At 41.5% G+C, this 23,007-nt stretch overlaps 1 protein-coding gene across 7 annotated transcripts in view; it reads left to right on the top strand.

Annotated features, from left to right (window-relative positions):
* aff3 (AF4/FMR2 family, member 3) overlaps positions 1 to 23,007 on the top strand; it is a 258,978-nt gene that overhangs the window by 190,784 nt on the left and 45,187 nt on the right. For all 7 annotated transcript variants that reach the window (XM_080197118.1, XM_080197117.1, XM_080197122.1 and 4 more), the window contains 4 exons: positions 6,506 to 6,665; positions 8,871 to 9,881; positions 13,304 to 13,428; positions 19,364 to 19,571. In XM_080197118.1, the coding sequence (XP_080053244.1) occupies positions 6,506 to 6,665; positions 8,871 to 9,881; positions 13,304 to 13,428; positions 19,364 to 19,571 (1,504 nt within the window). The remainder of the gene's footprint in view (positions 1 to 6,505; positions 6,666 to 8,870; positions 9,882 to 13,303; positions 13,429 to 19,363; positions 19,572 to 23,007) is intronic.

The raw sequence follows: 23,007 nt of genomic DNA, 5'->3' as shown, positions 1-23,007 counted from the left end.
GTAATAATGAGAAGACTCATGAGTGTGGAGTGCTTCATTAAGAGTGGAAGATGTTGAAATGAAATGCGGTGCAGTTACAGTAGAAATTGCTTGTAATCCAGGAAAGTAGGGTAGTAAGTGTTGGTAGTAAGCTCAGGCACTGATCCATTCTGCCAACACTATCCATTTATGCCTGGCAACTTACATTTACCTGCCACTTGGTGGATAGAAGATATCCTTCTTTCTTGTTGACCTTACTCAAGAAATCTTGTCACATTTTCAAAAAAATTGTGGCAAGTTCTGTAGCTGGTCCTGAATCTGCCATTGTCCATAATAATAGCTGCTTGCAGCTAAAGTGAAGCCCCAGTTTTACAACAGTGTACTTGTGGAATACCTTTGTTAAATTGGATATAAAATATGTGCAAAGGAAAAACTGGGACCTCAATCAGGAGATTGGACCACTTCCTTTGCCTTTGACACCATGAAATAGTGCTTGTAAAGAGACATTACTTAGTGCCATGCTTGATGGGCATCACTTGAAATGCATGTAAAAATCAAAATCACATAATAATTGAAGTTACTTCCATAATACAGCTCTGACAAAATTGACCATGGCCTGAAATTTAATGTTGTTAGGCCAACTTGCAAGCCCCTTAAAAATGACAGGTGGGCCTAACTCTTCCATTCCCATTTTCAACAATTTTTGCTTGCACAGGATAAGGGAGTGGGCAGGCTGCACTCCTGCCTCTGCTCTAAGAATTTTTGGTTCTCAGCACTTCAGGGAGTCATGAACTATGGGAGAACTCCAGTCCCAAAAGAAGAGTCAAAAATAAGCAGTCACCTACACCTGGAATTCTTTCATGAACAAGCTTTTAAATACAGGCTTTGAAATACAAAGAAAACCTGTTCTTTCAGTTTCAATAATTGGATATTATATTTAAGTTAAATGTGTTTTTACTGCACTGACTGATTGCAAGAGTTTTCTCTGCAAAGCTAGATTTATCAGCATTCTATAAGTGTTGAGATGAAAAGAGCAATTATGCATTCATAATGAAGAAAATCGTGCTTACTAACTTTAAGTGTCATGGTATGAAATGATTTACATGTTCACAGCTCTTTAAAATTGAAAAGCAACTGTTTTCTTTTACAAGTATCAAATAGACACCTACGTTTGGCGTACCTTTATTGACAGCTTATCTGACATAGAGTAGAAAAAAAATAGCCTTCTGTTTTTGCAATGTTAATAGACTTCATTGTTTGTGAGCTATAATGGTTTATTATGACAGCTGAGCCCATTATGAATGCTTGACTGAGTTTCTAAAGCTCCAGAACCATTTATCTCAGTATGGGATTATGTAAATAGTTTAATAATTGATAGAGTTCATCAAAATGATTACCTGTCTTTTATATGGCTTATGATTGACCACCTGAGGGGATTTAATATTTTAATAGGTTTTGAACCCATGAATGAGAAACATTTCAGTGTGAATTGTGTTCAAATGATCATTAGGGTTTTTAAATGCCATTTCAAAATCATAGTTCCTGAAGTCTACCCATGTTGGATACTGGGTGAGTTGCTATGGGGGAATACATGGGATTTATGAGGAGGCAGGGAGGGGCATAAGGGCATGAGCCGTGGCTGGGAAAGATTGAAAGGGGTGAGAGGTGAGGATTTGGCATCCTGTCATACGTCACTAAAACTAAAGCATTAAAGGAATCCATTATTTTCTCTCCTTGCTGTTGTGATTACCACAGAAACATTCTGGCCTGCTAACTGCTACTCTATTCCACTCCTGATGTTTCCAGCCCTCCTTGTTAAGGAGCTGCTGCGGGCCCATGGTGAACTGAGAAGTCCTCCCAGATTTCCAGTTCTTACGTACAATATGAGAACCATGGTGAGAACCAGTAGCTGACCTCTAATATGCATATGAAGACTGACCTCAAAAAATTGATTGAACCTCCTGCCAACTATATTGAGCAGGTTGAATTAAATACAATAACTGCCGTCTGTCTCTGTAATATCTTGATTATTCTATATATAATTTAGGTCTAATGTTACACCACATTCATGAATGCAGTGTGCATCTTCAGAAGTTATTCATGGGGGTGTAACCTCTCTAGGCCAAAATGTTAATGCCACAAGATTGCACTCAGAATTGTCTGTGGTTTCACTGCTGCAGATGCTGCTTTTTGCTGTAGCAACAACAATACTCATTTGATGCAACCATCGCTAAGCACCATCTTGGTGAGGGCATTAGTTTGTGTTAAGAATGTGTGCTTAAAATACACGGACAGATCCGTACTAATCAGAGCTCAGCAGTTCTGACACCAGCACTGCCATCTTTGACATTGATATACTCATCAACACCTTCTCTGAAATTCATTCAGCTGAGCATGCGTCCACAGCAGAAAGAGCTCCTCACATGTGCCACGTAAACAGCTCATTAACAGCTTGCAGGTTAATCATTAATTTCTACTGGCTCTGTGTGAGCTTGTAGAATTGTTTGGTGCTTTGCAGAATTGGTTAAAGTTATAAGATTACCAGAGTTGCTGATCTGTTTTATCAAACACAACCTGGCCATGATGAGGGCACAGCCCTTGCCATCAGGTATTCAGTGAGTAGTTCAGGACCAGGAGGACAAGGAGGAAAATAATTTAGTTCGGCTGCAGAGATCTAAGTTGGAGACTCTTATGGAGCAACATACAGAGAGAGGTTAATGATATGCACACAGAATTGCTTGTTACACTGGCAGACCTGCCAGAAAGGAAAGTACGAGGGTGATTATTCCATATTTGTCTGGAATATTGGACGGTTTGTTGAATAAAGTTATTTTAAATTGTTGTTGTACAGTAGTTTTATTTCAGCATTGTGGCCAAGAGGTTGCTGTGATAGTCCAAAAGAGCGGGATGATAAGGTGTGGTATAGTATGTTTGTACTTGGGTTCAATGGAAATGTGGTTGAACACAATAATAGACAGCCTGGGCGATGTACCAGTTACCTTCTCCCTTCCACCTGTTTCTCCTCTTCTGCCTCCTTAGCTGCTCGCCATATCTGTCTGTATGTTAAGTTGTAAGTTGTGCTAGTCTTGCATGTGCTGAAGCATGTAGCCACTCAGCCCTATGCTTAATCATAGAATCCCTACAGTATCAAAGGAGGCCACTTGGCCCATTCAGTCTGCACCAACTGTCCGTCAGAGCATCTTATCCAAGCCTTGTCCCTGTATCCCATGCATTTACCCTGTTAATTCCCCTAACCTACACATCTTTGGACATTAAGGGCAATTTACCATGGCCAATTCACCTACCCTGCATATCTTTGGGCTGTGGGAGGAAATCAGAGCAACGGGAGGAAACATAATACATCAGTATCATTTAAACTAGTAGGCAACTTAAAATTTGCATGCTGCCTGCATCACTGCAAATCAGCAAATCAATCTTATATCATGACCCCCACTGCCAATTACCAGTCTCATCCAATTTTTGTCTTTTAATCTTAATTTAGTTAAATAAACCTGGTGTATTCTAAAGCCATAGTAAAGCAACTTATGAGTTTTCCTTGGTTTTGTTATTCCACGTGAAGCTGAATTCGACATTATTGATGCTTTCTTTAACCGGCTAGAAAAGCAAACATTTGGCATCAGAGGGAAACAGCTCTCATCTGGTTCAGTTTTTAAAATAAATGTTTTAAATGACTTAGGTACAGAGTTAAGAGAAATGGATAGAAAATGTTTGATTTACCAAGATATTAATGCCTCAGTAATTACATTGGCAGTCTGTAGATATTGTGCTCATTCTCGAAAGGTGGCAGTTGTTGATCTACGAAAGGTCAGACATGCAAGATGATGGTTTTAAAGAGTAAGCAATGAATTTATGGCATTGTGTTGTTAATCGATAATCTTTGGAATTTCCATCCACAGAATAGTGGAGACTTTTGAGGCTGTGTTGAACAGATTTTTGATCTACAAGATAGTCAGAGGTTACGGGGTCAGGCAAGAAAGTGAGGGTTAAGGTCACAATCAGATAAGCCATGTGGAATGGCAGAGCAGCTCAAAAACCAAATGGCCTACTCCTGCTCCTATTAGATTCATCAATAGATGCTACAACAGATATTAAAGACTAAATCCTAGAAGCATCCAGAAAATATTCAAAATCTAAATTTTACTTGAATGAGATAGGATACACCTTAAAACGATTAAATTCATAGAGTCCAGAAAGAAAGTCCCTTATGTATTTTACAACTACAAAAGAAATATGGACTATCCAGCAAGAAAATCTACAGACCTCCTGAGGCAATCAAAATATGCAGCAAAATGAATCAGATAAATACCACAGCCGAAGAGTCACCAAGAGGTATATAGCATGTTGCCTATCCAGCATGGTAGTTTTAGACTCTGTTCATCACAGCTGAGCCTTTGTCCAAAATTTGGCAAAACAACACTTGAATGAGCTCCCTGCATCTGTTCCTTTCCCCAGATATATTACTTAAGCCATGCTGGTAAAAAGAAAGAATTAAAGGCCAAGCATTTATAACAAATTAGATGAATTGTCAATTCAGAAAGAAATCAACTTAAATAAACACAATTACAATGGTGCGAAGGTAGAGCCAGCTCAAGTGAACTGGAAAATTAGGTTACTAAATAAAAACAGAAAATACTGGTAGAATGCTCATAGAATGCCTACAGTGCAGAAGCAGTCCATTCAGCCCTTCGAGTCTGCACCAATACTTAAGCATCTTTCCTCTGACTTTCCCACCCTATCCCTGTAACCGCATACATCTACCTGCCTTTCCAGGCAGAGAAACAGGCAATAATGATGCAGCTATGTCTCAGAAAAAAAACTTGTTTTGACCCGAAAGAAACACTCAATCAAATGATTCCTACAATAAGACAGACAATGATAAGGTTATTCTATAACATTTTTTTAAAATTTGAGACTTCTGTAAACAATCAGTTTTGCATGACCATCATGACCAAGTGGACACCTTTGATAGGTTTCCTCATAACTGAGACAAGGCAGAAACTATGCTTTATATTTTTGATTGTAAGTATAAATTAGGTTGTTATTTGCTTGAATATCCATCCCACTTTCATTTTCTGAGTGGATTTGAAGTATACACTGCCTTCTAGACAAATTAATTTGTATTTATATTTAGATGGATGAGTTTATATTGCATTTACAGTATGTAATATTCAAAACATTTCTATAATGTAATCCAAGATTTAAGCTTATAATAAAGTATTAAAAAGTAATTATTGTAAAAGATTGTAGTCTTACTCATATTTTATTCTCACTCACTATATTTTATTCTAAGATGTCTCTTTTTTTTCTAAATACTCCTAAGAGAGCAGATATGTCATCTTAAGACCAACAATTAGCATAGCTAACTTAAGCTCTTATGATGATTTCAAATCTCTTCTAGTTGAGAATTTAAACTGACTACAGGTTCAACTGAATATTCAACTTGCTGGATAGAAGAGTGTGGGGTGGGGGCTGGTGGGGGGGTAGTAAAGTTAGCAGAATGCAAAACGCACAAGAAAACCTTTACAAGATTGAATTCACATACCTTCTCGGCTCTCTTTTGAGACTGATGGTCCTTGGCGCAGTCTGTTCCCTTATGGCCTCAAATATCTTCCAAAATCCAGGAGTTAACTTTGAGACAAATGTGAATTTAGCACTAAGTCTGAGGACATTACGTTGGTTCTATTTTAACAACCCATTATCATTGACCGTAAGGAATAGGGCACTCACATTGGCCATATAATTTTATTTTAAAAAGTTTTGATCATAATACTTTCAAAGAGACATTGATTCAATAGAAGTCGTAGATGGAAGAGTAATAAAAATGCTTTTTGTTCATAGGTCACAGTGCTCTGTGGACAACTTCACAAATGAAATTACAACTCAGCAAAATAGAAACAGGCATATGGACAGGCTTTGAAGTTGAAGGCATAAATAGGTGTAGCAAATTGACCACTGCTTATAATATGATCCATCTAAGGCAAGGAAAATCAAGCAATGTGTGAAATGGATGGCTAATTCACATATATTTTGATTACTTAAAAAATTAAAGCAAAAGATATGAATGTTAACTGAGGTTGAAGTGACAGTTACTAATCTCATCTGAAATATCAACTCACAGACTGCAGCATTGATTTATAGTATCTAGCTGTGAAGTTGATCCTGGGATTTAGCCAACAGCTGTGCACATGTGTCTTTAAACCTGTGAGTAGAACTCCGTTCCTAGCCTGTAACATTTTGATGAGAGAGCTCTTGCTCTCAAGCATCCAATTAACCTCTGTTCCCAATCCAATGACCTCCTAAGCATATTTTACACCAGCCTTGGATTAAGTGCCAAATTAAAATAAATGGTTTCCTCCAGAAGATCTAGAATCAAGACTTTGATCTGGTTACTACAGAAACCACTTCTCAGCAGTACAGAAGTTATGAACACCCAAGGTGGATATTATTGCCAAGGTTGGAAACAGATACCTATGTAATTTGTAATCTTTATTATATCTTCGTACAGTAGTCCAATGCAACAGACTCAAGGCACAACTTCAGTTCACTACAGTGATGAGCCAAGCAGTTCCAGTGAATCAGAAAGCAGTTCAGAGTCTGATTCTGAGGTTGAAATTTGCTCAAGTGATGCCAATAACAGTAAACCTTCACACATCCCTACTCCTGAGGTAGGAGCATATTCCTAAATAACAACTGGTATTAAAGATAAGCAAAAGCATAATCATACCATCAGATCAAGTGGTGAAGAGTTTAATGGGGCACATTATTACACACTATAGCTTTGGTTTCATTAAAGCAAAGATATTTATTGTCAGTGCAAGAATATTTTTTAAACTCATTTAACTTTTACCAAATGTTTAGAACAAAGAACAGTATAGCACAGGAACAGGCCCTTTGGCCCACCAAATCTGTGTCGACACAGATGCTTCTCTAATCCAATATTTTCTTGTCTCTACATGGTCCGTATCCCTCTATTCCCTGCCTATTCATGTAAGAATCCAGAGGCCTCTTGAATGTTGTTGTTAAATCTGCTTCCACCACCTCCTCTGGCAGCACGTTCCAGGCATTCACCACCCTGTGAAAAACTTGCCCCTCACATCTCTTTTAAACTTTCCCCTCTCACTTTCAACCTATGTCTCTGAGAAATTGACCCTTCAACCCTGGGAAAAAAACTTTGACTATCCACTCTATCCAAGCCTGTCATAATCTTGTAAACATCTATCAGGTCCTCTGTCATCCTCCACCATTACAATGAAACAATACAAGGCTGTTCAGCCTTCCTTCATGTCCATATCCTCCAAATTAGGCAGTATCGTGATAGGTCTCTTCTGCACCCTTTCCAATGCATCAACATCCTTCCAGTAGTGTGGCGGCCAGAATCATATACAACACTCCAAATGTGGGCGAACCAAAGTCTTATACAGCTGCAATATGATTTTCCAATTCCTATACTCAATACCCCGACCGATGAAGGCCAGCATGCTGTGCACCATCTAGACCACCTTGTCCACCTGAGTTGCTGCCTTCAGGGGCCTGTAGATCTGCACGCCTAGATCCCTCAGTATGCTAATATGCTAAGGGCTCTACCATTTACTGTATACTTTCATTCTGTTGTAAACCTTCCTAATATCATCACCTCACATTTGTCCAGGTTAAATTCCATCTGCTGTCTTTCGGCCCAGATCTCCAGCCAATTTATATCCTGCTGTAGTCTCTGACAATCCTCCTCACTATCCACTACTCCCCAATTTTTGTATCATCTGCAAATTTACTAATCAGACCACCTACATTTTCCTCCAAATCATTTATATATGTTACAAACAGCAGATGCCCCAACACTGATTCTTGTAGAACACCGTTTGTCACAGACCATCAGTTAGAAAAGTACCCTTCCATTGCTACTTTCCGCTTTCTATGCCAAAGCCAGTTTTGTATCCATTTTACCAGCTCACCTAGGATTCCATGTCTTCATCTTCTGTATCAGCATGCCATGAGGAACCTTATCAAAGGCTTTGCTAAAGTCCATGTATACAATATCCACTGTCATGTCCTAGTCAATTTTTCTTGTCATTTCCTCAAAGAACTCAATCAAGTTTGTGAGACACAATCTCCCCTTCATAATACCATTCTGCCAATCGCTAATAAAGCTACTCTCTTCCAAATGTGAGGACATCCTGACCCTAAGAACCTTCTCCAATAATTTCCCCAGCACTGATAGAAGGCTCATAGGCCTTTACTTTCCTGGATTGTCTCCTGTGCCCTTCTTAAACAGAAGAACAATGTTCGCTACTCTCTAATCCTCTGGTACCTCGCCCATGGCTAAAGAGGATACAAAGATTTTGGCCAAGGCCTAAGCAATTTCTTCCCTTTCCTTTCTCAGTATTCTGCGATAGACCCTATCTGACTCTGGGGTCTTGTATACCTTAATGTTTTTCAAAACCTCCTTCCTTTTTATCTCAACATGTCCCAGAATGTCATATTTTTAATATATGTATCTGCAAAAATTGCATTGAGCATTGGCGCATAAAATCAGATAGTTGAATGCCTCAAGCACATTAAATTTCTTCTATTACCCTTAATTAATGCTGTTGGTATTATAGTTGAAGAAAAGTTATTATCAGCAATCAACTCTTCCATGCTAGTTTTGGATTTATCATTCATCCTAGAAATTTAATTATGCAGATTATTAGTTTGTAGACTAAAACCTTGCTAAGACCAAAAGCACTCATAAATACAAGTATTCCTAACAAATTCTTGAATGTAATCAGTTAACTAGACCTTAAATCTGTATTCATAATTGATTTAATAGTGTATTTTTTATATATATAGCTTATCATTTTGAAAGATTGTGTTAAATTTTTACTTGTTTCCAGCCAGAGCAGACCTCAACTAGCAAGTGGCAACTTGATAAATGGTTAAACAAAGTAAACTCTCAAAATAATAACACTGCCACTGTCAGCAAAACTGGTAATTATGAACTTGGCAACTACCAGTTTCGTAGCCTACAACAGAAAGAGAACCCAGAAAGGGCAAAAGCTTTTCTACTCAGCCAAACAGACTTCAAAGACCGAGAAAATCAAACTCCTGGTGGAGCAAAACAAAGGCCCGGAGCTGTTCACAAAACTAAATGTTGTAAACAAAGATTACCTGCTCATGATGAATCTGCCTCCCGTGGAAGGACATTGGGCAAAGAGCAGCCCAGGAGAACAGCAAAAATGTCTATTGAAGGGGATCTCAGCTTTTTGGACTCAGAGAATCAAAGCATAACTTGTAAGGGAAGAGGAAGCCAGAACTCCAGTACATCAGAACAGCACAAAACCAAAACTAGTGATAACAAAATAGCACCTAAAAGAGACCTGCAGATTCTTTGCGAAAAAAGGAAACACAGAGGAACTGGTAATAATATACCTAAATCCAGTGATTTGTTTGGCACTGAATGTTTATCATCTTCAACCTCAACAGGCCCAAGACTAGACTCAGATAATGAAGAATTTTGTCTGGCCAAATTTCCACCAACTTCTGTTTCGCTAGACAGCCACAAATTAAATGACTGTAGCAACAATCTCAGCAGAGTCAGGAGCTGCAGCGCAGTCAACTCTGTCAATAGGGCTATTAATGAATCAACTAATGACTCAGAAGCACAGCTGTTTGCTTTAGTCCCTTATGGTCGAAATGAACTTCTTTCACCTTTAAAAGACAATGAGGAACACAAGTCTCTCTGGGTAAAAATAGATTTGACACTTTTATCCAGAATTCCTGGACAGTTACCCAAAGAGCCTCTAACCCAGAAAAGTGTTGATGAGGGGATTTGCAAGAGCAATGTTGATAAAGCTTGCAGTCTCTCAAAGGAGAAACCATCAACAAAATCAATAAGAAAACGTAAGGTATGTTGATGCCTAATTATTTATAAATGAAAAATATGATGTGTATCTTGTGATCTGCCAGTAGGAGTGGGAGACAAAAGGTGGTGTGAAGTCCATTAATCCCCAAAGTAATACAGTCAAAATGGAAAATCTTAAAAACGCCCTTTCAAAGTGGGCCAATCTGGTTGGAAGCCAGTCAACACTTTTTCAGGGTTGTTTGCTAAGATCCAAGTTTTACCCCTCTAAGTGGGATCTAATTAAACTGGGCAGGTGCTCATTTTGCACAATGCCCTGGCTATCCAGCAGATCTTAGGCTATTCTATAAGACCGCTTCCCCTAGTGAGTCCCCGCTTATATGGGACAACAATCTGGGATGTTTGTGCACCTGAAAGCCCACAAACTCTCAGTGTTTTTAATATTAGCTGCATAATATATTCAGTTTGCTTCTTAATTAATACAAGGAACCATTTGTTTTCTTATTGTGCCTTATTTCCACTTATAAGCATGACCCTCTGACTTCAACTAAATTTGCCTAATTTAGATGGAGTATTGGATACAGCTGATTAAAATAAGTTAAAGTTATTTAGACAGGATACTGGGTGGCACAATCATAGAACATAGAACATAGAACATTACAGCGCAGAACAGGCCCTTCGGCCCACGATGTTGCGCCGACCAGTTACAAAACAATGACCCACTAACCTAAACCAGTCCCTTCTCGTCCATAAACCTATCCACGGATCTCTTAAACGCCCCCAAACTAGGCGCATTTACAACTGCAGCAGGCAGGGCATTCCAATCCCTCACCACCCTCTGGGTAAAGAACCTACCCCTGACATCCGTCCTATAACTACCACCCCTTAATTTAAAGCCATGCCCCTTCGTGCTAGATTTCTCCATCAGAGGAAAAAGGCTATTACTATCCACCCTATCTAAACCTCTAATCATCTTATATGTTTCAATAAGATCCCCTCTTAGCCGCCTTCTTTCCAGCGAAAACAACCCCAAATCCCTCAGCCTCTCCTCATAGGACCTCCCCTCCATACCAGGCAACATCCTGGTAAACCTCCTCTGCACCCTCTCCAAAGCCTCCACATCCTTCCTATAATGTGGGGACCAGAACTGCACACAGTACTCCAAGTGCGGCCGCACCAGAGTTGTGTACAGTTGCAACATGACGCTGCGACTCCTAAATTCAATCCCCCTACCAATAAACGCCAAGACACCGTATGCCTTCTTAACAACCTTATCTACTTGACTCCCAACTTTCAGGGATCTATGTACACATACACCTAGATCCCTCTGCTCATCCACACTATTCAAAGTCCTCCCGTTAGCCCTATACTCGACACATCTGTTATTCCTACCAAAGTGAATTACCTCACACTTCTCCGCATTAAACTCCATCCGCCACCTCTCGGCCCAGCTCTGCAACCTGTCTAAGTCTTCCTGCAAACTATGACACCCTTCATCACTATCTACCACACCTCCGACTTTGGTGTCATCAGCAAACTTACTAATCCACCCAACTATACCCTCATCCAGATCATTTATAAAAATTACAAACAGCAGTGGCCCCAAAACAGATCCCTGAGGCACACCACTCAAAACCGAACTCCATGATGAATATTTACCATCAACCACCACCCTCTGTCTCCTATCCGCTAGCCAATTCCTGATCCAATTCCCTAGATCACCCCCAATCCCATACATCTGCATTTTCTGCAGAAGCCTACCATGGTGAACCTTATCAAACGCCTTACTAAAATCCATATACACCACGTCCACTGCCTTACCCCCATCCACCTCTTTGGTCACTTTCTCAAAAAACTCAATAAGGTTAGTAAGGCACGACCTACCCGCCACAAAACCATGCTGACTATCTCCAATCAATTCTTTACTCTCCAAATAACTATAAATCCTATCCCGAATAATTTTTTCTAAAACCTTGCCCACAACAGAAGTGAGACTCACCGGTCTATAATTCCCGGGGAAGTCTCTGTTCCCCTTCTTAAACAATGGGACAACATTCGCTAACCTCCAATCTTCCGGTACTATACCAGAGGCCAACGACGACCTGAAGATCAGAGCCAGAGGCTCTGCAATCACTTCTCTTGCCTCCCAGAGAATCCTGGGGTAAATCCCATCCGGACCAGGGGACTTATCTATTTTCAGACCCTCCAGAATATCTAGCACAATCAGACAACTCTATAGCCTCACTTGCCCCAGAACCGTAAAATCCCGCCCGAGGTCAATGGACCTTCCCATGCTCGCCCCTCGCCCACTCCGATTCCTGTGGCAGGCAGGCCAGTAAAATTCCATCCCATATGCCTGTTCCAAAACAAGTGATAATACGTATGGCTTTCAAAAGATTTATTCTTGGATAACAGCGCCAAGGCTGCCTTTATTCCTCAAAACTAGCTTTCCTTAGAAGATGGTTTGGTACGATTTTGTTGCTTGCTAGGCCACTTCAGAGGACAGTTGGGAGTCACACTGAGTGCAGAACAGGTAAGGATTGCAAGTTTTCTTCATTAAAAAAAATCAGTGAACCAGTTTTTAATGACAATTTGACAGCTTCATGCTTATTTTTACTAATATAATTTTTTACAGCGTAGTCAATATTTTGCAGCACTGAATGATTGTCAACATTTTCTGTCATAGGTCTGTACCAATGTTGTCTGCTGATAACAAATCTATTGAAGGTAACTCATTGCCTTTGAGTTGGTTATAAGGCAGGTCATACTGACATCTGCACTGACCATTGATGCCTCATGTCAGGGCAGTGAGGAAGCACCAAGTAGTGAAGCAAATTCCTGGGTTTCCTGCTGAAACAGGATTTATGGGGTTCAAGTTATTTGCTATAAGTCCTCAACTGTAAATCAAACCAGGTTCTACAAAACTGAACCATCTCGCTTGAATAAACACTTTAAATGGTGAAATCAGAATGTTCATTAAACAGTAAAAAAACCTCAAAGATAAAAAGAAAACTGTCAATTAACAGTAGTTAACATTAATTAACTGTAAGAGGGGAAAGCTTAACTTTAACAATTGAACATACTTCTCACCACCCCTCTTGGTTGATCAGGCCAAGGCATGAGGTGATAGTACTGAAAATGTGGATAATATGTGAACAAATATATTATTCACGTTTTCAGCAGTATCACTTCATGCCTCATACATTACCAATGTTGTTTATTTCCATCATAACATTCACTACTTGTTGAATGAAAATATTTAAATTATTTTAACGTGTTATTTGATAATTTATTAAAGACCTGGAATATTAAAACGTGTGGGACAAGCAAGACAGTTGGTTAGACCAGATGGCCCAGATGAAAACAAAATCATTAGTGCTGCACTGTTCTTCTTTAAAGTTGTTCTAAAATGTTTGCTAAATATATACAAATGCTAGTGCTAACCTTTATCATTATATATTTCTGCAGTGTGAAAACAACGATGCTTACAACAGAAATAAAAAGAACCATTTGGACGAAGAGCCTATCATGGCAGTACTACCCTCCACTGATAGTTCTTCTCTGCCAAGTGAAAAAGATAAGACCATCAATGAGTAGGTGTTGTTACTTGTCTTGGTAAACAGAGGCCAGTTATTCCTCATTCTAACCTGTGGGGATTTTGTGTAGTCAACCAAATTGAAAATAGCAGTCAACAGACTTCCAGAGGAGAAAGATCCAACATCATAAAACTCTTGACTTTTGTGAAGTAAATCAACTGTGAAAAAGATTATAATATGGTGTACCCATGCTTCTAGAAAGCCAATCAAAAATATTATTGACAACAGGCTTTCACATTACTTTTTGTAATTCAAAGTAAAACTTGACAAGTGGCAGAATGAAAAAAGAACAGTAGGCATTTATTAGGGGAGTGAATTAGTTGTGAGGTATGTATTGAATAGACTGTAAGAAGTCTCACAACACCGAGTTAAAGTCCAACCAGTTTATTTGATAGTAAACCCACAAGCTTTCAGGGTTTGCCCCTTTGTCAGGTGAGTTCTGGTCTCAAACAGAGCATATAAAAGGCACACACAGTTTACAGAATACTGATTAGAATGCGAGTCTTTACAGCTTTACAGCCAACGCCAGCATCTCCACATCTTGAATAGACTGCCCAGGGATTTAAGGTGGGATGCCTGCTGTTGCTAGTCTGTATCAGCAACTGGTATTCAGAAACTTAAAGCAAACTGATTACATTTGTAGACAGTACTAAACTTCAAAGAAAACACAAATCCAATGACCAAAGAACTATAAATGAAGCTAGGTAAGTTATGAACATTGATTGAACATGATAGATTAAATTCCAAAGTATGTACATCAAAGTAGTTTCACAACCATCAGAAAGCATTCATGTTCTTAATACTGTCTTAAGTGACTTTTGCATCATTTTGGCCTTTTTTATTTATTTGCTTTGTAAATGTTAAAGTCGCAATGTATTTATTGACACTGCACACTAACTTATCCTATTATTACATATTTGTCTCTTATTACCATCCAATATTTAAAAGAGATAATGCTGAACTTGTCAATTTGGAAAGGTATGAGAAGTCATTTGGAAATTATTGTTGTTCTCAGGGAACTAGAAGATGAGGATGAGGATTCTACAGCTATAAGTAAAGGCAGTTATACAAGTATTAGTTGGGTACTCTGTGGATTCATGGCTGCTTAAGGAGTGCTATGTATTGAAAACACTGCAGTTAACTAAACATGTCAGATTAGCCAAGTGCTTCCTGCTTCTACTTTGTCAGACCTCCAAACACACTCTGCAACTAGCATGGCTCAACTATGCTAGTGCAAATCATGATTGCCCTGAATTTCTAAGCGGCTGGTTTTTTTCAGACTATCAGATAGCTATCAGATCAACCAGGCTGCAGTGCACCGCTGTTAATTGAGTTAATAAAGGACTGTTTGTTTGGGCCAGGGGTTTTATTAATTTCCCTAATGATTATCAGGAAAAGGAGGTTCTTCACTTTTTAGTGGATGACATTTTAAAACACTAGACTTCACTGATGTAAGCCATGTGCACACACTGCAACATAGCAATGGTGTGATGGCTCATGTGGTTTTGGGAGAAAAACTTATATTTTATGTTGGAGTGATGATCCCTTTAAGAATTAGGTTTCTCTGAAAAAAATCTTATAACAAAGCACCTGGTATCAAGTAAATGATCAAGCATCCAAGTTGCCTACAAAATAAACAATGGAAAATGGTCAATGAGAAGTTTCAGTAAGAAGTCTCACAACACCAGATTTGGAATCATGAACTTTTGGAGTGCTGCTCCTTCCTCAGATGAGTCACTCCAAAAGCTCATGATTCCAAATAAACCTGTTGGACTTTCACCTAGTGTTCTGAGACTACTTACTGCCCACCCCAATCCAACACTGGCATCTCCACAACAAGAAGTTAATTATTGAGGGGGGGGAGTAGATTCTGCTTCAAGGACAATTTTTTTGAGTTTAGAATAATTTGGCTGCAGAGCAAGGAACCATAAGACCTTAAGACATAGGAGAAGAATTAGGCCACTTAGTCCATTAGTCTGTTCCACCATTCAATCATGGCTGACATTTTTCTCATCCCTATTCTCCTGTCTTTTCCCCATAACCCCTGATTCTCTTATTAATTAAGAACCTATCTATCTCTGTCTTAAAGGCACTCAATGACCTGTCCTCCGCAGCCTTCTGCGGCATAGAGTTCCACAGATTCATCACTCTCTGGCTGAATAAATTCCTCCTCATCTCTATTTTAAAGGGTCGTTCCTTTAGCCTGAGGTTGTGCCCTCTGGTTCTAGTTTTTGCTACTAGTGGAAATATTGTCTCCATGTCCACTCTATCCAGGCCTCGCAGTACCCTGTAAGTTTCAATAAGATCCTCCCTCATCCTTCTAAACTCCAACAAATACAGATCCAGAGTCCTCAACTATTCCTCATACAACAAGCTCTTCATTCCAGGGATCATTCTTGTGAATCCCCTCTTGACACTTTGCAAGGCCAGCACATCCTTCCTTAGATGCGGGGCCCAAAATTGCTCACAATATTCTGACAGACAGAGTCTGACAGAGCCTTATACAGCCTCAGAAGTACATCCCTGCTCTTGTATTCTATTCCTCTTGACATGAAAGCTAACATTGCATCTGCTTTCCTAACTGCCAACTAAACCTACACATTAACCTTAGGAGAATCTTGAACAATGACTCCCAAGTCCCTTTGTGTTTCTGATTTCCTAAGCATTTCCCCATTTAGAAAATAGTCTATGCTTCCATTCCTCCTTCCAAATTGCATTACCTCACAATTTTCCACATTGTATCCCATCTGCCACTTCTTTGCCCACTCTCCTAACCTGTCCAAGCCCTTCTACAGCACCCCCAGCTTCCTCAATACTAGCTGTCCCTCCACATATCTTTGTATCATCTGTAAACTTAGCAACAGATCCTTCAGTTCCTTCCTCCAAATTGTTATTGTATATTATGAAAAATTGTGGCCCCAGCACTGACCCCTGAGGCACACCACTGGTCACCAGCTGCCAGCCTAAGAAAGATCCCTTTATCCCCTCTTTTTGCCTTCTGCCTGTTAACCAATCCTCTATCCATGCCAGGATCTTATCCTAAAACCTTCTTTGCAGCACCTTATCAAAGGCCTTCTGGAAATGTAAATAAATTACGTCCACTGGTTCTCCTCTATCTATCTTATTGCCTCCTCAAAGAACTCTAACAGATTTGTCAGACCTCCCCTTGACAAAGCCATGCTGATTCAATCCTACTTTATCATGTACTTCCAAATACTCTGCGATCTCATCTTTTATAATGGACTCTAAAATCTTGCCAATGACTGAAGTCAGGCTAACCGGGCTGTAATTTCCTGTCTGCTGCCTCCCTCCCTTCTTAAACAGTGGTGTTACATTAGCTACTTTCCAGTCCTCTGGTCTCCTCCCTACCTCCAGTGATTCCTGAAAGATCACCACCAATGCCTCCACAATTTCCTCAGTTATCTCTTTTAGAACCCTGGGGTGTAGTCCGTGTAGTCCATCCAGTCCAGGTGATTTATCCGCCTTCAGATCTTTCAGTTTCCCCAGAACCTTCTCCTTAGTGATGGCCACTACACTCATTTGTACCCCCTAATTCTCCTGGAGCTCTGGCATCCCACTGGTGTCTTCCACCATGAAGACTGATGCAAGGTAACTATTTAGTTCCTCTGCCATTGCTTTGTTTCCTATCATTACTTCTCCAGCCTCATTTTCCAGTGGTCCAATGGCTATTTTTGCCTCTCTCTTATTTTTGAAAAAAACCCTTCCTATCTTATTTTAAGAACATAAGAACATAAGAACATAAGAAATAGGAGCAGGAGTAGGCCATCTAGCCCTTCGAGCCTGCCCCGCCATTCAATAAGATCATGGCTGATCTGTCGTGGCTCAGTTCCACTTTCCCGCCCTCTCCCCATAACCCTTAATCCCCTCTTTTATCAAGAACCCATCAACCCGCTTCTTAAAAATATTTAGCGAGGCAGCCTCCATCACTTCAACGGGCAGAGAATTCCAGAGATTCACCACCCTTTGAGTGAAGAAGTTCCTCCTCAACTCCGTTCTAAACCGCCTCCCCTTTATCTTGAGGCTGTGCCCCCTAGTCCTACTGTCTTTTTTGAGCGGGAAGAGTCTCTCCACCTCTATCCTATCCATCCCATTCATCATCTTATACGTCTCAATGAGATCTCCCCTCATTCTTCTAAACTCTAACGAGTACAAGCCTAGTTTATTCAGCCTCTCCTCATAGCTCAACCCCCTCAACTCCGGTATCAGCCTAGTAAACCTCCTCTGCACTCCCTCCAGGGCCAAAATATCCTTGCGCAGGTGCGGCGCCCAAAACTGCACACAGTACTCCAGCTGCGGCCTCACCAATGCCCGATACAGCTGCAGCAAGACCTCCCTACTTTTATATTCAATCCCCCTCGCTATGAAGGCCAGCATCCCATTCGCCTTCCTGACCACCTGCTGCACCTGCAAGCTGGGTTTTTGCGACTCATGCACAAGGACCCCGAGGTCCCTCTGCACCGTCGCCTGCTGCAGTTTTTCGCCACGTAAGTAATAGTCCTTCCTACCATTCTTCCTACCAAAGTGGACCACCTCACACTTGCCAACATTAAATTCCATTTGCCATTTCCTGGCCCATTCGCCCAGCCTATCTAGATCCTTCTGCAGACTCTCCACACCCTCCGCACAATTTGCCTTTCCCCCAATCTTGGTGTCATCAGCAAATTTCGACACCCTGCACTCGGTTCCCTCCTCCAGATCATCTATATAAATGGTAAATAGCTGAGGCCCCAGCACCGACCCCTGGGGCACCCCACTAGTCACCAACCGCCAATCCGAATAGCACCCATTGACCCCCACTCTCTGCCTCCTATTTGACAACCAATCCTCTATCCACGCTAACACCTATTTCATATTACTTCTCCCCCCTTATTGCTTTATTAGTTGTCCTCTGCTTGCTTTTAGAGGTGGCCTAATCCTCTGGCTTTCCACTAATCCTGATTTTAAAACAGTGACTTGTCATAACAGTGGGTTTTTCATTGGGAAAGGACACCATTGTATCAACTTGCAGATGTTATGCGATCATCAGAACTACGTTTGGAATTAGATTCCAAGCATCTTGAATCCTGCTGTTATGCCTCCACTATATTCCAATATGTATTCATCCTGTTACTTCAAACATTACTTCAGCATTGGGGGGAACATAGGAACTTAGGAATTAGGAGCAGAAGTTCCGCTCTTTAAGCCTGCTCCACCATTCAATCAGATCAAGGCTGATCTCTCCCCAGTCTCAATTCACCTGTTCCCATATCCCTTTTTCCCTTCTTTTTATTAGAAATATATCTATCTCCCTCTTGAAACCATTCAACGATTCAGACTCCACCATGCTGTAGGGCAGTGAGTTACACAAATTCACCACCCTCTATGAAATTCTCAAGAAACAGAAACTGTACTCAATTGCTTCACCACCTCTCCTATGCAACCCGAATTGATGACTTCTCCAAATTGGGAACAAGAGTGGTGGTGCTTCTTACAACCAAAAATGGGAGCATCACTTTCAGTGTTGTTTCTGAAAATGCCCTCTTTCCTGCTTGGGTTCCTAGTTCTTTATGAAATATATATGAGCAAAAGAAAGTTGCAACAAATTTTTCACCATAAAAAGTGTAAGTGACCATTTAAGGAACTGCAGCTACAGGTTTAAGCAACTGCAGTAGATTTCTCATCTTTTCTGTCCCTGGCCTTAATGCAATTGGAGCAGAGTCTGATCCATACTGGGAGAGAATCTTTTATACAAATACTAGCACCAGTTCACTACACACTGTACCCCCAATGGATTTCTTACTCTCAATATCTCGTTAAGAATAAGAAGAAAGTGAATATATATGAGAAACTCCAAATTGCTCTTTGGTGTTATTGTTACCTTACAGTTCAATATTTTAATCTCACTTTGTCCTCTTGCATTACCTTAACGCAGATTATCCAAGCAAGTAAATGAGAGAGAGAAAATACTTGAACTTTCGTTTTCACCATTACCCTGCATCTCAAATCAGAAGTACCCCACTGAAAACAACACAGCTGCTGGAGGAAGCAATAATACTGTTTTACCAAGCAGCTCCTCATCAACCTTCTCTTCCTTAAAACATTGGAAATCTGAATCACAATGTTGTACTAAAGATTCCACTGTAAGTAAATGCAACCCAAACTCTACATAACATGTAATAGTATAGTTTGCTGGGCATTGTGCTGTGCTGCGATACATAATCATTTGTAGCACAGAATTTGAATGTTGCAAAAAAAAGACATACTGTGGAAACTTTTCATCTTGCACTCATCAGCACAGATTCACACGCAGATCAATTGCAAAGGAAACAACAGTTCTGCATGAGAAGAGAGTGCTGATTGATTGGCTAATGAACTCTGATTGACAGAGGTGTTGGTGCAAGGAATGAACCAGGAAAGTTTTTACGAAACTTTTGTTTAACTTCAAAGCAGACAGGCTGACTGTAATTGGTCAAGGCATTGCCATGGAGAATAAACCAAGAAATGGCTGTGCCCAAGCTTTTGTTTAATTGAAAAAGGCATAATATGTGGATGTGCCCCTTTTGTCTGCAAAGAACAGGGACCTGTATGTGAACAGATGTAGTTTCCAGTCCATGTGAGTGAGTCCCACTGTGAGCCTGACTGACTATCTGAAATTCGTTCTCAGTCTAATTCTGAGCACAACCAGCAATTTTAGCAAGTCCAATCTCACAACTAATGTTGGATACTATGGGGCAACTTTGAGCCCACACTTTCCATCTGCAGGAATGGCGGTACACGCTCAAAATCCAGAAAGTGCAATTTGCGCTGGTGAGATTCCGAGTTCCGATCTTACCAGTCGCTTGCAGGCAGAGTACCGTGAAACATGCCGCGTGACCACAGATAGCTCATTTTATATATTAGCATGTTATTAGCATGCACGCTCTCTGGGACATCTCCTCTCACTGGATATTCAGCAGGCACCGGTGTAATGTCAGGCTGGCATCATTCATAACAGCTCCACATAAGCGTGAACCTGGCACCTTCACTGCAGCCAGCACTCTCTGCGGTGCTTACTGCTCAGGAGGCACCAAAGAAGACTTGGGGGACACTGATAAGTGCAACTCAGGGCTGGGGGTGGGGATCCCACAATCACCATTGTGGGTGGAGAGGGGTCCACAGGGATCACTTGCAGCCTTACCGTCCCTTCATTTCAGGATGCCTCTTATTTTAAAGGGGTTGTGAAGGCTGCAATTCCTATTTTTGCTTCTTGGATTCCTGTCCATATAGCAGCTGAGGAAGTGCCCTTCCTTAATGGGGCCAAGCTAAAAGGTGGGAGGGCTTGAAAACAAGTGGCTAAGCACTGGGGACAACAAGAATTATCCGGATGAGGTCCCATAAGAGGCTGAGATGTCATGGCGCAGGAGGGGAATCAGGAATGGGCTGCGTTTCCTTTCATCTGGCCTAAAGAACCTTGCACCCAGGGGAGGATGACTGCAGTGTAATTGGAACTCAAGCAGCAGTGTGAAGGCAAAGGGGAGAGGCTGCCCAGAAAGCCAAAATCAGTTGTCAGGGGTGGATCCACGCGATGTATCCTGCTGAAGTTGACAGGGACCAATGTGGAGGTAAGGCTATAGTGTCCGAGTAGAGGGTGTGAGGGATGGAGTTGAGGCAACAACTGTGTGCTTTGGGTGGTAGTCCCAGATGAATTGAGGGAGGAGAATCAGAACTCTCTCACAAACCCTTAATTCACTGTAAGGCTGTGTCTGTCCTGAAGGACGGTGGACCCCCTTTGCCAGACCCTGTAAGAGTTGGCACCACATGAAATGGGAGGACACCCACTGCCCATGGTCCTTCAGTTCAAAGCCGTTCTGAATTTCTGTCTGAGTGGCTTATTCCAGGATAGCATGGATGACCCATGTGGCATCTCTCAGTCAGCCAGACACAAATGTATTTGGGAGGTTAGAGATGCCTTTTATACGAGGGTGCACATGTATATCAAGTTGGACTTGGACTAGGTAAGCCAAGACGGCAGAGCACCTTCGCAGGCTTGTCCCAGGTGCAAGATTTGATTGACTGTACCCACAGGGCACCATTCATGAACCACAACCGATATTCGCCGCTCACTGTGCAGCTTGTTTGTAATCACATGATGCTCTTTATATATGTGTGTGCCATATTCCAGGAAGCGTCCATGACAGCTACATCTTTGGGCACTCTCAGATCCCAGTCATTTTTGAGGGAGAACAGAGACTGCAGGGATGGCTCCTCAGGGACAGGAGATGGCTGATGACGCCAGTGAGGAGGTCACAAACAGCAGCGGAGATCCGTTACAATGGGGCACACGCTGCAATGCGCATGCTGGTCAAGCTGGCAATTAGCCTGCTGAAGGTACAGTTCCGGTGCCTGGATCAGTCTAAGGGTGCCCTACAGAAGGTCTCTCACATTATTGTAGTTGGCTGTGCTGGCTAACTTAGCACTGCAGAGGGAAAAGCATCTGGACCTAGAGGAGATGAAAGAACACCACTACTTTTTGGATGCGGAAGTTATCGAGGAGGGCGATGAGGGTGACCACACAGAGGAAGAGGCAGAAGAAGCCCAGGCAGCAGTCAGAACCCAACTGGGCTGATCTGTTATGGATGTCCTCGGAGCATCTCGCTTTGGGGTCGAGCAAAACTAGAAGTGTCTAGCTCTCCTGCCGCAGGCATTAATATCTAACGAGTTATGCATTGTCAGCAGTATGCTCCCATGCTGTTGAGAGTGTCATGGCAGGTCTCTGAAGCTGTTGTCTGGAGTCTTGGGGAGAATGATGATGACTTGCATTGAGGACAGAGTGATGCTCCTCTCAGCCTTAGTGATATGGCTGACAGAGAGCTTAATGCATCCCACCACTGAATGGACTTATCATAGGCCTCATAACTGGATGCACAGTGTCAGCTACTAAAGGCCTTATCCGCGACAGGAGAGTGGTGTTCGCATACATCTTATCACAGCCGAGGTGGGCAGCCTGGCAGTACTTTGACAGCCCTTGGCCGCGTGATCATTAGGCAATACTGTTAGACATGTGAGGGGTGAGGTTTGATGGAGGGGGTTGGGGATTCATCCTTCCATGGATGAGGGTTGGGGAATAGGCTCTGGAGGAAGGTGGGGGGAGGGGGCCTGTCAGCAGCAGCACCTCCTTACTGCATCATCTGTATGGGAAGGACATAGCACTGCCATTCTCACACTACACAGGGATGAGGCACCGAGTGAGTGCAGTAGTTCCCTAAGCTTGGTGGCATAAACAGACATGATGATGGCTCCGTGGGGGAACAAAGTGAAATTTAATGACAAACATGCAATATAAAATGGTGACCTATCTACACTAGTGCCCATGTTCACCCCTGCCTCCTGTGCCCATAAAGTTTTTTAATCTTTCTCATCCTCACACTACATCTTGTTGTATCCCCAGGATCCACAATTGACATTGAGGTGACCTGCTGTCATGCAAACCCTTTTGCCTGAGATGATCTTGGCAGGCATCCCCTGGGAGGCAGGACCTTGAGGGTCAGGCCTGCTTATGGGCAGCATAGATATTTGACTGTTTCCCTCCATGGTGTC

Source organism: Carcharhinus amblyrhynchos, chromosome 10, assembly GCF_965287045.1.
Source record: "Carcharhinus amblyrhynchos chromosome 10, sCarAmb.v2.hapA, whole genome shotgun sequence".
NCBI classification, from domain to species: Eukaryota; Metazoa; Chordata; class Chondrichthyes; order Carcharhiniformes; family Carcharhinidae; genus Carcharhinus; species Carcharhinus amblyrhynchos.
This window is presented reverse-complemented; position numbering and strand designations above follow the sequence as displayed.